This window comes from Dromaius novaehollandiae, chromosome 12 (assembly GCF_036370855.1).
Source record: "Dromaius novaehollandiae isolate bDroNov1 chromosome 12, bDroNov1.hap1, whole genome shotgun sequence".
NCBI lineage: Eukaryota > Metazoa > Chordata > Aves > Casuariiformes > Dromaiidae > Dromaius > Dromaius novaehollandiae.
Window position 1 is genome coordinate 5274450 of NC_088109.1, and position 10813 is coordinate 5285262.

Below are 10813 nucleotides of genomic sequence, written 5' to 3' on the forward strand. Positions count from 1 at the left end.
CAAAACATATAACGTAGAGGCAGATCCTCAGCTAGTCTAAATCAGGCTAACACTGTTGGACTCAGTAAAGTAGGTTTGAAGTACGCAAGTCACCATAGCCTGTAGCTGTTTGAGTCAGTCCAGAGACTTAATTACTATCAGTATAGAAGGAACGTATTTGGTCAGTATGCAGTGGTTTCTGCAAGTCAAGCGTCCAACTGATCTGTATCTGCAGAATCTTTAACCTGTTCAAAAACTGTTTCTGACTTTACAGGAAAGTATCTTCTGTTGCCTTATCCCTCTGACTGTGTGATGTCTGAAAAGGAAGAGAAGATTTTTATGAATTCTAAAACTTGGAGTTAATTAACAACCAGTTAAGTTTATCACTGGTGCAAGATTTTAATTCATTATCGTTCCTGCTTTTTTAATAATAATTTTAAAAATTGTATTTCCTTACTAATTGTCTATGAAGTTTAAGAAGCATGTGCCTGCTGCTTTGCTGTGGCACTGTTGCTCTGGAGCAGCCCAGGGTACACAGCCCAGGTCTCTGTTTACTGCTGACAGTAAATACAGGAATTTTCATGACACTAATAGCTAGAATCAGTTCCATCTGAATCAAAGCAGCAGCCTATTTCTGACCATTCCTGTCTGGCTTTGTTCCACGGTTCAGTCATTTTAAGGCAGGAGCTGACTGTGTGCTAACTGACCCCAGCAGAAACCAGTCCTGTTTGGACCCAAATAGAAACAAATGAGAGTGACTGGAGAAAGGCAGAGGATGAACAGGCAAAGACAGGGTTGGAAAAGTTGATCAGCATTGAGGAATTGCAGAGAGCTCATTTTAACAAGGCTTTCCACTTTCTAGCCTCTCTTCCTGGAGAGATTTATTACTAAAGGATGGACAATATGTGTTCTCTTGCATGCACATTGGCTCTGGGGACATCAAGCCAACGCTGTAGTGATGTGACAATACCCCAAAAACTAATTAATGTGTTCCAGCCCCTCTGCCCTGAACCACAAGGTGTTTGGAGGTTCTGTCAAAGGACTGGCTCTTGTTCAATCCATTTCCCATGCTGGCTGGAGAATGGGATGTCTGTTGGGTGGTAGACAGCTTGGATAAGCTATAGCACAAGCTAATGGGAACTTTCTTTAATGGGAACTTCAGCTTTCTGAGGTGGCAATATTTCAACTTCATTGAAGCTATATGATTTTATTAGCTGCAGGAGGGCGAGAAATTGGAGGAGGAAAACAAAACCAAAGCTCTTGTTTTGTTTCCACCTGAGAGGATGGCTTTTAATGCAGAAATTTTCCTGCCATGTGCTTGGCAGCATTTTCAGCCTGCTTTTCCCAGTATAAATCATGAGGCAATGCAGTATAGTATTTATACAATGTGCCAAAAACAACGAAAAAAGTTGTTTCAGTGGAAAACTTTTCCAAACAAGATCCCTGAGCATTGACCCATAGACCCTATGTAGAAGTAGGCTTAAGCTTTTAGATAATGCATCAGGCCAGACATTCCATAACCACAGGGCGAGTATATAGAATAAGAAGTAACAAGATAACAAGATACTGGAGACAGTAGGACAAGTTTAGTGAGAATCATTGAGGAGGGATGTAGGGCTAGAAGTATTGGCGGGAAGTGCTGACAGAAAGATGGAAAGGTTTTTGTGAGAAGTGCTGAGACGGGCTTTGGTAGGAAGCACTGAGGGGGAAGACAGCAACAGGTATTGGTAGAAAATGCTAAGAGAAGAACTGAGGACAGCTGTAGGAGAAATTGCTGGGGGGAGACAGGGGGACAGAGATTTTGGTGAGAAGTGCTGAGGGTAGAAATTGAGAGAGGGTTTTGTGGAAACATCGAGGGTCTCCCGCAATGGCAGTGAGAGGTTATGGTGAGAAGAGCTGAGGGGACACGGTGGGCAGGTTTTGGCGGCAAATGCTTAGGTAAGAAAAGGGGAAGATTTTGTCAGGAAGCACCGAGGTGAGAGCAGGGGAAGATTTTGGCAGGCACTGCCTAGGTGAGAGACAAGGGAAGAGTTTTCTTCAGGAGCACAGAGTGAGAGGGTGAAAGGTTTTGGCTGGAAGTGCTGAGGGTGAGAAAGAGGAAAACATTTTGTCCGGAAGCACTGAGGTGGTGGGGGAAGGTTTTGCAGAGAACTGCTGAGGTGAGGAGGGAAAGATTTATCAAGAAGTGCTGAGGTTTGAGTGGATAAAGTTTTTTTGAGATGCCCTGAGGTGAGAAAGGGGGCAAAAGGTTTTGGCGGGAAGTCCTGAAGTGAGAGGGAGGAGGAAGTATTGTCAGGAAGTGCTGAGGTGAGAGGGGGGGAAGGTTTTGGTAGAAAGCACTATGGTGAGAGGGAGGAAAGGTTTTATCAGGAAATGCTAAGGTGAGAAAGGGGGAAAGGTATTGTCTGGAAATGTTGAGGTGAGAGAAAGGGAGGAAGGTTTTTTGGGGAAATGTTGAGGTGGGAGAAAGAGGGAAAGGTTTTGTCCAGAAACGTTGAGGTGGGAGAAAAGGAGGACGGTTTTGTCTGGAAATGTTGAGGTGGGAGAAAAGGAGGACGGTTTTTAGTGGAAGTGCCAAGGTGTGAGGGGAAAGGTTTTGTGGAGAAGCGCTGAGGTGAGGACACAGGGAGAAAGTTTTTCTCAGGAAAAGCTGGTGAGAGAAGGTGGGGAAGTGTTGTTAGGGAGCACTGAGGCAAGATAGAAAAGTTTTGTCAGGAAGCGCAGAGGTGAGAGAGGGAGAAGCTTTTGGAGATGTTATGGAAGTTAGGCCTGTCGGCCTCCATAACAGGGCTCGACCCTAGGTTCCCGCAGAAAAGTTCAGAGTCAAATCAAAACAAATCAGATAATTTTAATCATGCGCGTGCCGTAATTACAGCTCGAGCTGGGTGCCTCCAAAGAGGGACCCTAACATAAACAAATTCTGGGTAATTATAGTCTTTTCGACTTACATTTCCCACCTCTCACGCGATAGTTAGACCAATAATAATTTTTTGGTCTGGGGTCTCCTGCTCCTCATTGGGTCTCATCGTCATTCTGAGGCAAGCTGTTTTTCTCCTTATTCTTGTTTTTTGCAGTCTCTGATGACGGTCGTACCTCTGTTTTTGTTGGGTCTGGCGGTTGTCTCCCGAGGTCTTATTTTTCCCCATTGTTTTGGCATCTTCCCTCTCGGAGTCGGTGACACAGGTGCGCAGACTGCGTGTGTCTCCCTTATTTTCCCAGCCTGAACGAGCTCTGAGGCACTATTTTTTATTAAACTAAGTAAAGATTCGTTACTTTTCCCACGCTCGGCCTAAGGCTTCAGCAAATCTAGCCACTCATGCTAAGCAAGTTTTATATAAGTTGTGCTAAGCAGCCATTTCTAGACAGTTTCAATTCACTATTCTTTAACAGGAGAGAAGTACTGAGATGAGGCTTTGGTGAAAAGCACTGGTGGGTGACACAGTGATAAGTATTAAGCAAGAAATGCAGAGGTGAGAGATGATGTCGGAAACTGACTGGGAATTGTTGAGGAGAGACATTGGTACCGCTACAACAGGAATTGCTGGAGGGACACACGGGGAAAGAGGTTGTAGTGCTGATAGGAGAGCTGGGGAGAGGTTTTGGTAAGAAGGACAGAGGGGAGAGCTGGGGAGAGGTTCTGGTGGGAAGTGAAAATCTCCTCAATCACTAATTCCCCTTTCCCATGGTAATGAACACAGTGTTCTGACTTACCTGTACAATTCAGACGTTTAGGAAGTCTTTGAAAAAAATTGTGACCTCAGCATCTCCTGTTTGATCTAGCTAAAGAATTACAAAAAGACTAAGATTTAAAAAATATTTCTTTTTAGGTTTGTGGACTACACCAAATAGTAAATGATTTCTTGTGAATGGCATCACTCTAGGAAGCTGTCCATGAGTACTCCAGTTACAAGTAACATGCTGTGATAAAGTGAAAAAATTCTTACTTCTGAAAAAAAACTACAGACAACATTGTGAAAGATGGAAAACATAAGAAAAAAAGACACTGTGAAGAAAACAATGAGCACGAACAACAACAAAGCTGCAAGTCACCCAAGAGGGAGGAAAAGGCAAGGGACCCTGGATGCTGGCACCTCTCTGCAGGTAGGGCCCACAATGCAGATAAGTATTCCCTGCGGCTCCTGAGCACCGATATTGCCTAGAGCAGCATGGCCTCCCTGGAACAAGAGCCATGGTCTGTGCCCACTTGGCCTTTTGCCATGCTGTACCTTTCTGTGTCCCCTGCAAGTGACAGCCCTGTAAGGGTGGAAGTCACCATGCTCCATCTTCTTGGGGAGAGGGAGCTCTTTAGAGGCCTGAGGCATGGGACCGTCCAGTAAGTGTGGCCCTGGTGCCTGCACCATTATCACGGTGCCACGCAGTGGCAGCCTGTGTAGTGCGGCTCCCCTGGCACCAGGGTGGAAGCGCCATGCTAACTGTTTCTGGGCCCCTGGGGCCTTAAAGGGAGTCCCCACTGCATTTAGGGTCAAGGTCACGGCCATGGGGCTTCATGACCAAGCGGACGTTATTTCTGCAGGGCTCTCCTTTAGTTCAGGTGCACAGCCTGAGGCTTTGCCATCTTGGTGCATGCTGTGTGCTGTCCAGACTCCAGTTACCACATATCGCTGACGGGGGCTGCTGCTCGCCAGGTCCGACTCTGAGCTCCGACGAGGAGCATAAGAGCAGCTCCCACGGCCTGGGGAAGCAAACGGGTTGGTGCTTGTGGCAGCCGGGGCTGGCAGTGGTGCCGCGAAGGCAACCGAGGCAACGGGAGCGGAGCAAGGCAGCGCCCGGCAGAGCTCTCGCGCTCCCCTCGCCGGGGTCAGGCGCCTTCCTCTTCATCCTGATGCCGGGGTGTCCATGGAGCGCTCTGGAGAGCCCTGGCCACAGACGGGACGCGGTTCCTCTTCCAGACGCTGCTCTGATGACCCTGCGGGAGAAGCGGGTCCCGGCTGAGTTTGGGGCGCGGGAGCCGGAGGCTCCCTGCCTCGACCGCCCTGGTGAGGCGGCGGCCGTGTCACAGCGGCAGCCGCTGATGCGGGGCAGCTCGCGGGCCAAATACGGGCACGAAAGCCCTGGGCTGCCCACTGTGACATGGCCACCGCCTCACAGGGCCGTGTCACCGCGTGCTGCTGTGACACGGCCGCCCCGGGCAGCGTATAAAGAGCCGCGCGGCGCTGGCAGGCCCAGGTTCGGAGGCATCACCTCCGAACGAGCTGGGGAGGTGGGGGGAGCGGGGGGGAGGGCAGGGGAGGACGAGAGGGGAGGGGAGGCGCGGGCTGGCGGGGCTCCCGGGGGGCAGCGGGTTCCCCTGCCTCGCGGCTCCGGGCTCCGGCAGGTAGCCCAGGGCTGTGCCGCCCCCCTGGTCTCACCCGGGACCCGCTTCTCCCGCAGAGCTGTCAGAGCAGTGTCTGGAGGAGAAACCCCGTCACGTCTGTGGCCAGGGCTCTCCAGAGCGCTTCACTGACCGCCCCGCATCCAGGATGAAGAGGAAGGCGCCTGACTCCAGCGAGAAGGGTGAGGGCGTCGTGCCCGTCGCCACGGCTCCCTGTGTCCCGCTGCCTGGCGCGGTCACCCGGAAAGGCCGGGACCGAGCCAGGGCCTCAGGGGAATCTTGCGGAGATGCTTCCCCGGCCTGGCGGGGTGCTCACCGGTGGGCGCGTCTGCTCTCGCCCCTCCAGCGTGCATGCTGTGCCGCCGGGCAGATGTCAGCGCTGAGGTCTGCGGGCCGACGCACAGGGAGCAGGGGCTGTGCGTCCACGAGTTCTGCTTGGTGAGCTGCCCCAGGGGCTCCCCCTGCTCTCCCCAGCAACGGTCCCTCCGAGCTCCCTGCCGAGCTCCGGGACCTTCCTGCTTTGCAGTATCTCGCCAGCGGGCTGGAGCAGCGCAGGACCGAGCGGGAAGGGATCTGCGGATTCCTTCCTGCAGACATCAAAAAAACAATAAAGAAGGCAGCCCGGAAGGTGAGGACCCGGCAGGGACGGGCAGCTTTGTGCCCAGACCCCTGGGCCTTTCCCGGGGTGTGGGGCTGGCCGTGGAGGCCCAGTGCACGTCACCCACGGGGGCTGCTGTGCTCTTTGCAGAGCTGCTTTGCTTGCGGCGAGCATGGCGCTGCGATCGACTGCCAGGGGAAGGATTGCAGCCGCAGCTTCCACCTCCCCTGCGCCTCCAGCAACGGCTGCGTCACGCAGTTTTTCAAGGCCTACAGGTGAGGGCTGCCGGCCCTCGCGCCGGAGCCTCCCTGCCTCGACGCCCCTGGTGCCGGCGCTGGCCAAGCAGCCGGGGAAGTTGCCTGTCCGCCCCGCAGCGACGCCTGCGAGCGGGAGCCGGAGCCAGGCCGCGGAGGGCTCCCTTGTGCCCCCGTTGCCCTCCTCTCCGCACCGTGGGAGGCCTCAGCGCTTCCTGACCTTGCCCCTCTCCTCCATGTTCTGCCCAGGTCCTTCTGCTCGGAGCACCGCCCGGAGCAGGCGGTGCCGGTACGCCCAGACGAAGAAACCACCTGCATCATTTGCATGGAGCGGGTGGACGAGAAGCTATCGTTCGGCACTCTGGTGTGCCCAGCGTGCCGAGGGGCCTGGTTTCACCGGGGCTGCATCCAGGTAGGAGGGCTTCCCTCTCCCGTGGGCACAGCCGGGGCCCAGCAGCAGCAGCGCCCCGCTAACGCCGCTTGTGTCTCTCCCGCAGGGGCAGGCTAGCCGCGCTGGCCGGGAGTGCTTCCGGTGCCCCCAGTGCAAGAATAAGAGAAAATTCCTGCCGGAAATGTTAAAAATGGGGATCTACGTCCTATTCAGGTTGGTTTTCTGCCACCCTCGTGCCGGGCTCCCGAGACAGACGGCACAAGGGCTGTGCCAGGCCAAGGGCTCCCGCGGCAGTCCTGGCCTGCAGGGCTCCTGCTCGTCTGGGCTCCCGCTTCCCCGCGGAGTTGGAAGTGGGGCGGGAGGCCAGGAGAGCAGGGACGTCCTGCAGGTGCCCGGCGGGGGAGGCTCAGGGCTTCCCCTTCCTTCTCCTGCAGACCACCAGCCTGGGAGGAGACGGGGCAGTACGAGGAGCTCTACGAGAGGCACAGCCAGTGTGATGCCGGCCAGTGCCTCTATCGGGAGGGCAGGCAGCAGGCGCAGGAAAGCGGGTACGTCACCAAAGCTGCACTCCGGCAGCTGCCGCTGTGGCAGCAGATGCCGTCGTGCCGGGAGCAGGCGCTTAGCGCAAGAGCTCTGCCAGGCGCTGCCTTGCTCCGCTCCCGTTGCCTCGGTTGCCTTCGCGGCACCACTGCCAGCCCCGGCTGCCACAAGCACCAACCCGTTTGCTTCCCCAGGCCGTGGGAGCTGCTCTTATGCTCCTCGTGTGCATCCAGAGGGACGCATCGACACTGCTCGGCGGTGGGAGCAGCGGTGGAGGCCTGGGAATGCGATGGCTGTGCCGGCATAGGCCCCGGTAAGAGGCAAAGCACCCAGGCGCCCCCAGGCTCGGGCCAGGGCCAGGCAAGGGCTTGGGGCCGTGCTGCTGACTTTCCCACCTCCCCTTATAGCCCCCAGCGCACCGCCAGAGCCGTCCGCTCCCAGCACCAGCAGCAAGCCAGGAGCAGAGACGTCCTCCAGCCCTGCTGCCCCTGCCAGCGCAGAGCCGGACCTGGCCAGCTCCAGCACCAGCAGCAAGCCAGGAGCAGAGGCGTCCTCCAGCTCTGCTGCCCCTGCCAGCTCAAAGCCCGACCTGGCCGGCTCCATCACCAGCACCAGCAGCCAGGATGAATCCGAGGCATCCTCCAGCTCGGCTACACCCGCGACCTCGGAGTCAGACCTGGTCAGCTCCCGAGCCGGCAGCCAGGAGGAATCAGGGTCATCTCCTGGCTCCCCGGCTCCCGAGAGCAGCCCCCAGGCAGGACGGCCAGGGCCAGAGTGAAGGCCAGGACGCTCCCGTCTGTTCCGCCGGCCGCAGCATCCTTACAGGCGGCCCTGAACACCCCGCAGGACGAGCCGTGTGCCAGCCCCAAGCAGTGGCACCCCTACCCTACCCCTTGCAGAATAAAATTGCTACCTAACCTCAACCGTGCTGGGAGATGAGACTTTTCTTCCTTGGCTTCCTCCCCCGCGGCCTCTCTGGGGGGCTGGTTTGGGGGAGGGGACCAGTGGGGCTGTTCTCCCTCCGGCTGTTGGCAAGACCTTCCCCAGAGCTGGCGAGCGGCTTGGCCACGTGCCTCTGGCCTTGCTGGCCTCAGGAGGCCGGGTGGGTTGAGACGGAGCCAAGGGTGGCTGTGGGGAGCTGAGGAGCCAGGGAAATCATGGGCTTCCTTTGCGTGACAAGAACAGTTCAGATCGCTGGTCACCTGTGCAGCACCCTGGCCTTTCGGCCATGCAGCCTGGGCTCTCCTGGCCACAGGTGCTTGGATGGAGCCTCTTGGGCACCTCGGGCACATCAGTCCGCTCTCAGGGTGGCCCACAGCCCCAGAGCCCAGGGCGAACAGGCGTCCCAGACACAGCCCTTCGCGGTGGAGCACAGGAGAATCTATGAGCGTTAAGGATGAATTATTGAAAGGAAAAATAACGACACCAAAAACATTTCTGGAGGCTACAGGGGACTTTTTACCTCTGCCACACACCACAGAAACCCAAGTCTCTATACAGCAGACGCAAAGAAAGGGGAAGGTTTGTACACGAAGTTGGAGATATCTGTTCCAAAACAGGGGGATACCAGAACACGGTGAAATTCAGGCACTGTGTTAATCTTAGCGCTGGTCTTTGGGCAACAGTCTTACAGGCTAAGCAGTCACTGCTTATTTGGCTCGCTGGCTGCCCGGGAAGCGGGACACGAGCACGTCTGCGCAGCTGTGCGACGGGGCAGATCTCCCACCGCCCCGTTTCCACGCGAGGCTCTTCACCTGGGGATACACGTTCCCGTGCGCAATCCTGACTCCCTGGGGAACTAGTTAACTTAAAAAACCAGCAAAGAGACGGTGTGTCAACATGAAAGCTTCCTTTCGCCCAGCAGCTGTCGCGGAGGACAACCCGCGCTGCCTCTGAGCGCGGCCACCGGCACAGCCACCCTGCACCTGGTCATGCCGCGTGCGGCCGCCTCGGCACACAGGTGCTGCTGGCCGGGTGGGCCGGGCCAGGCTGGGCCGGGCCGAGCCGAGCTGAGCCAGGCCGGGTTGGGCCAAGCCGAGCTGAGCCGAGCCGAGCTGGGCCGGACCGAGCTGAGCTGAGCTGGATCGGGTTGGGCCAAGCCGAGCTGAGCCGAGCCGAGCTGGGCCGGACCGAGCTGAGCTGAGCTGGATCGGGTTGGGCCAAGCCGAGCTGAACCGAACCAAGCTGGCCCGGGCTGGGCCGAGCCGAGGTGGGCTGGGCTGGGCTGGGCTGGGCCGGGCCGGGTTGGGCCGAACTGAGCTGAGCCGAACTGAGCTGAGCTGAGCTGAACTGAGCTGAGCCGAGCCGAACTGAGCCGAGCCGAACTGAGCCGAGCCGAACTGAGCTGAGCCGAACTGAGCTGAGCCGAGCCGAACTGAGCTGAGCCGAACTGAGCTGAGCTGAGCTGAACTGAGCTGAGCCGAGACGAACTGAGCCGAGCTGAACTGAGCTGAGCTGAGCTGAACTGAGCTGAACTGAGACGAACTGAGCTGAACTGAGCCGAACTGAGCTGAGCCGAGCCGAACTGAGCTGAACCGAGCTGAGCTGAACTGAGCCGAACTGAGCTGAGCCGAGCCGAACTGAGCTGAGCCGAACTGAGCTGAACCGAGCTGAGCTGGGCTGAGCCGAACTGAGCTGAGCCGAGCCGAACTGAGCTGAGCCGAGCTAAGCCGAGCCGAACTGAGCTGAGCTGAGCCGAGCCGAGCCGAACTGAGCTGAGCCGAACTGAGCTGAACCGAGCTGAGCTGAACTGAGCCGAACTGAGCTGAGCCGAGCTGAGCTGAACTGAGCCGAACTGAGCTGGGCTGAGCCGAACTGAGCTGAGCCGAGCTGAGCTGAACTGAGCCGAACTGAGCTGGGCTGAGCCGTACTGAGCTGAGCCGAACTGAGCTGAACTGAGCCGAACTGAGCTGAGCCGAGCCTAACTGAGCCGAGCCGAGCCGAACTGAGCCGAGCCGAGCCGAACTGAGCCGAGCTGAGCTAAGCCGAGCTGAACTGAGCCGAGCCGAACTGAGCTGAACTGAGCCGAACTGAGCCGAGCCGAGCCGAACTGAGCCGAGCCGAACTGAGCCGAGCCGAGCCGAACTGAGCCGAGCCGAGCCGAACTGAGCTGAGCCGAGTCGAACTGAGCTGAGCCGAACTGAGCTGAACCGAGCTGAACTGGGCGGAGCCGAACTGAGCTGAGCCGAGCCGAACTGAGCTGAGCCGAACTGAGCTGAACCGAGCTGAGCTGGGCTGAGCCGAACTGAGCTGAGCCGAACTGAGCTGAGCCGAGCCGAACTGAGCTGAGCTGAGCCGTGCCGAGCCGAACTGAGCTGAGCCGAACTGAGCTGAACCGAGCTGAGCTGAACTGAGCCGAACTGAGCTGAGCCGAGCCGAACTGAGCCGAGCCGAGCCGAACTGAGCTGAGCCGAGCTAAGCCGAGCCGAACTGAGCTGAGCCGAACTGAGACGAGCCGAGCCGAACTGAGCCGAGCCGAACTGAGCTGAACCGAGCTGAGCTGAACTGAGCCGAACTGAGCTGAGCCGAGCCGAACTGAGCCGAGCCGAGCCTAACTGAGCCGAGCCGAACTGAGCTGAGCCGAACTGAGCCGAGCCGAGCCGAACTGAGCCGAGCCGAGCCGAACTGAGCCAAGCCGAACTGAGCCGAGCCGAGCCGAACTGAGCTGAGCCGAGCCGAACTGAGCTGAGCCGAACTGAGCTGAACCGAGCTGAGCTGGG

General features: G+C 57.3%; 1 protein-coding gene across 1 annotated transcript; it reads left to right on the forward strand.

Annotated features, from left to right (window-relative positions):
- Positions 1-3955: 3955 nt before the first annotated feature.
- Positions 3956-8017, forward strand: LOC135329663 (PHD finger protein 7-like). The gene is made up of 10 exons (XM_064518775.1): positions 3956-4080; positions 5371-5493; positions 5658-5749; positions 5838-5939; positions 6060-6184; positions 6413-6575; positions 6661-6767; positions 6989-7102; positions 7289-7407; positions 7502-8017. The coding sequence occupies exons 2-10, from the start codon at positions 5460-5462 to the stop codon at positions 7870-7872; spliced, it is 1227 nt and encodes a 408-aa protein (XP_064374845.1). The 5' UTR covers positions 3956-4080; positions 5371-5459; the 3' UTR covers positions 7873-8017.
- Positions 8018-10813: the final 2796 nt, after the last annotated feature.

What these genes read in the sequence shown, in the direction of transcription:
- LOC135329663 (XM_064518775.1), top strand. Translation starts at nt 5,460, where the DNA reads ATGAAGAGGAAGGCGCCTGACTCCAGCGAGAAGG. An exon ending in TAAAGAAGGCAGCCCGGAAG is followed by an intron (nt 5,940 to 6,059) that starts GTGAGGACCCGG and finishes TGCTCTTTGCAG; the next exon opens with AGCTGCTTTGCTTGCGGCGA. An exon ending in GGGATCTACGTCCTATTCAG is followed by an intron (nt 6,768 to 6,988) that starts GTTGGTTTTCTG and finishes CTTCTCCTGCAG; the next exon opens with ACCACCAGCCTGGGAGGAGA.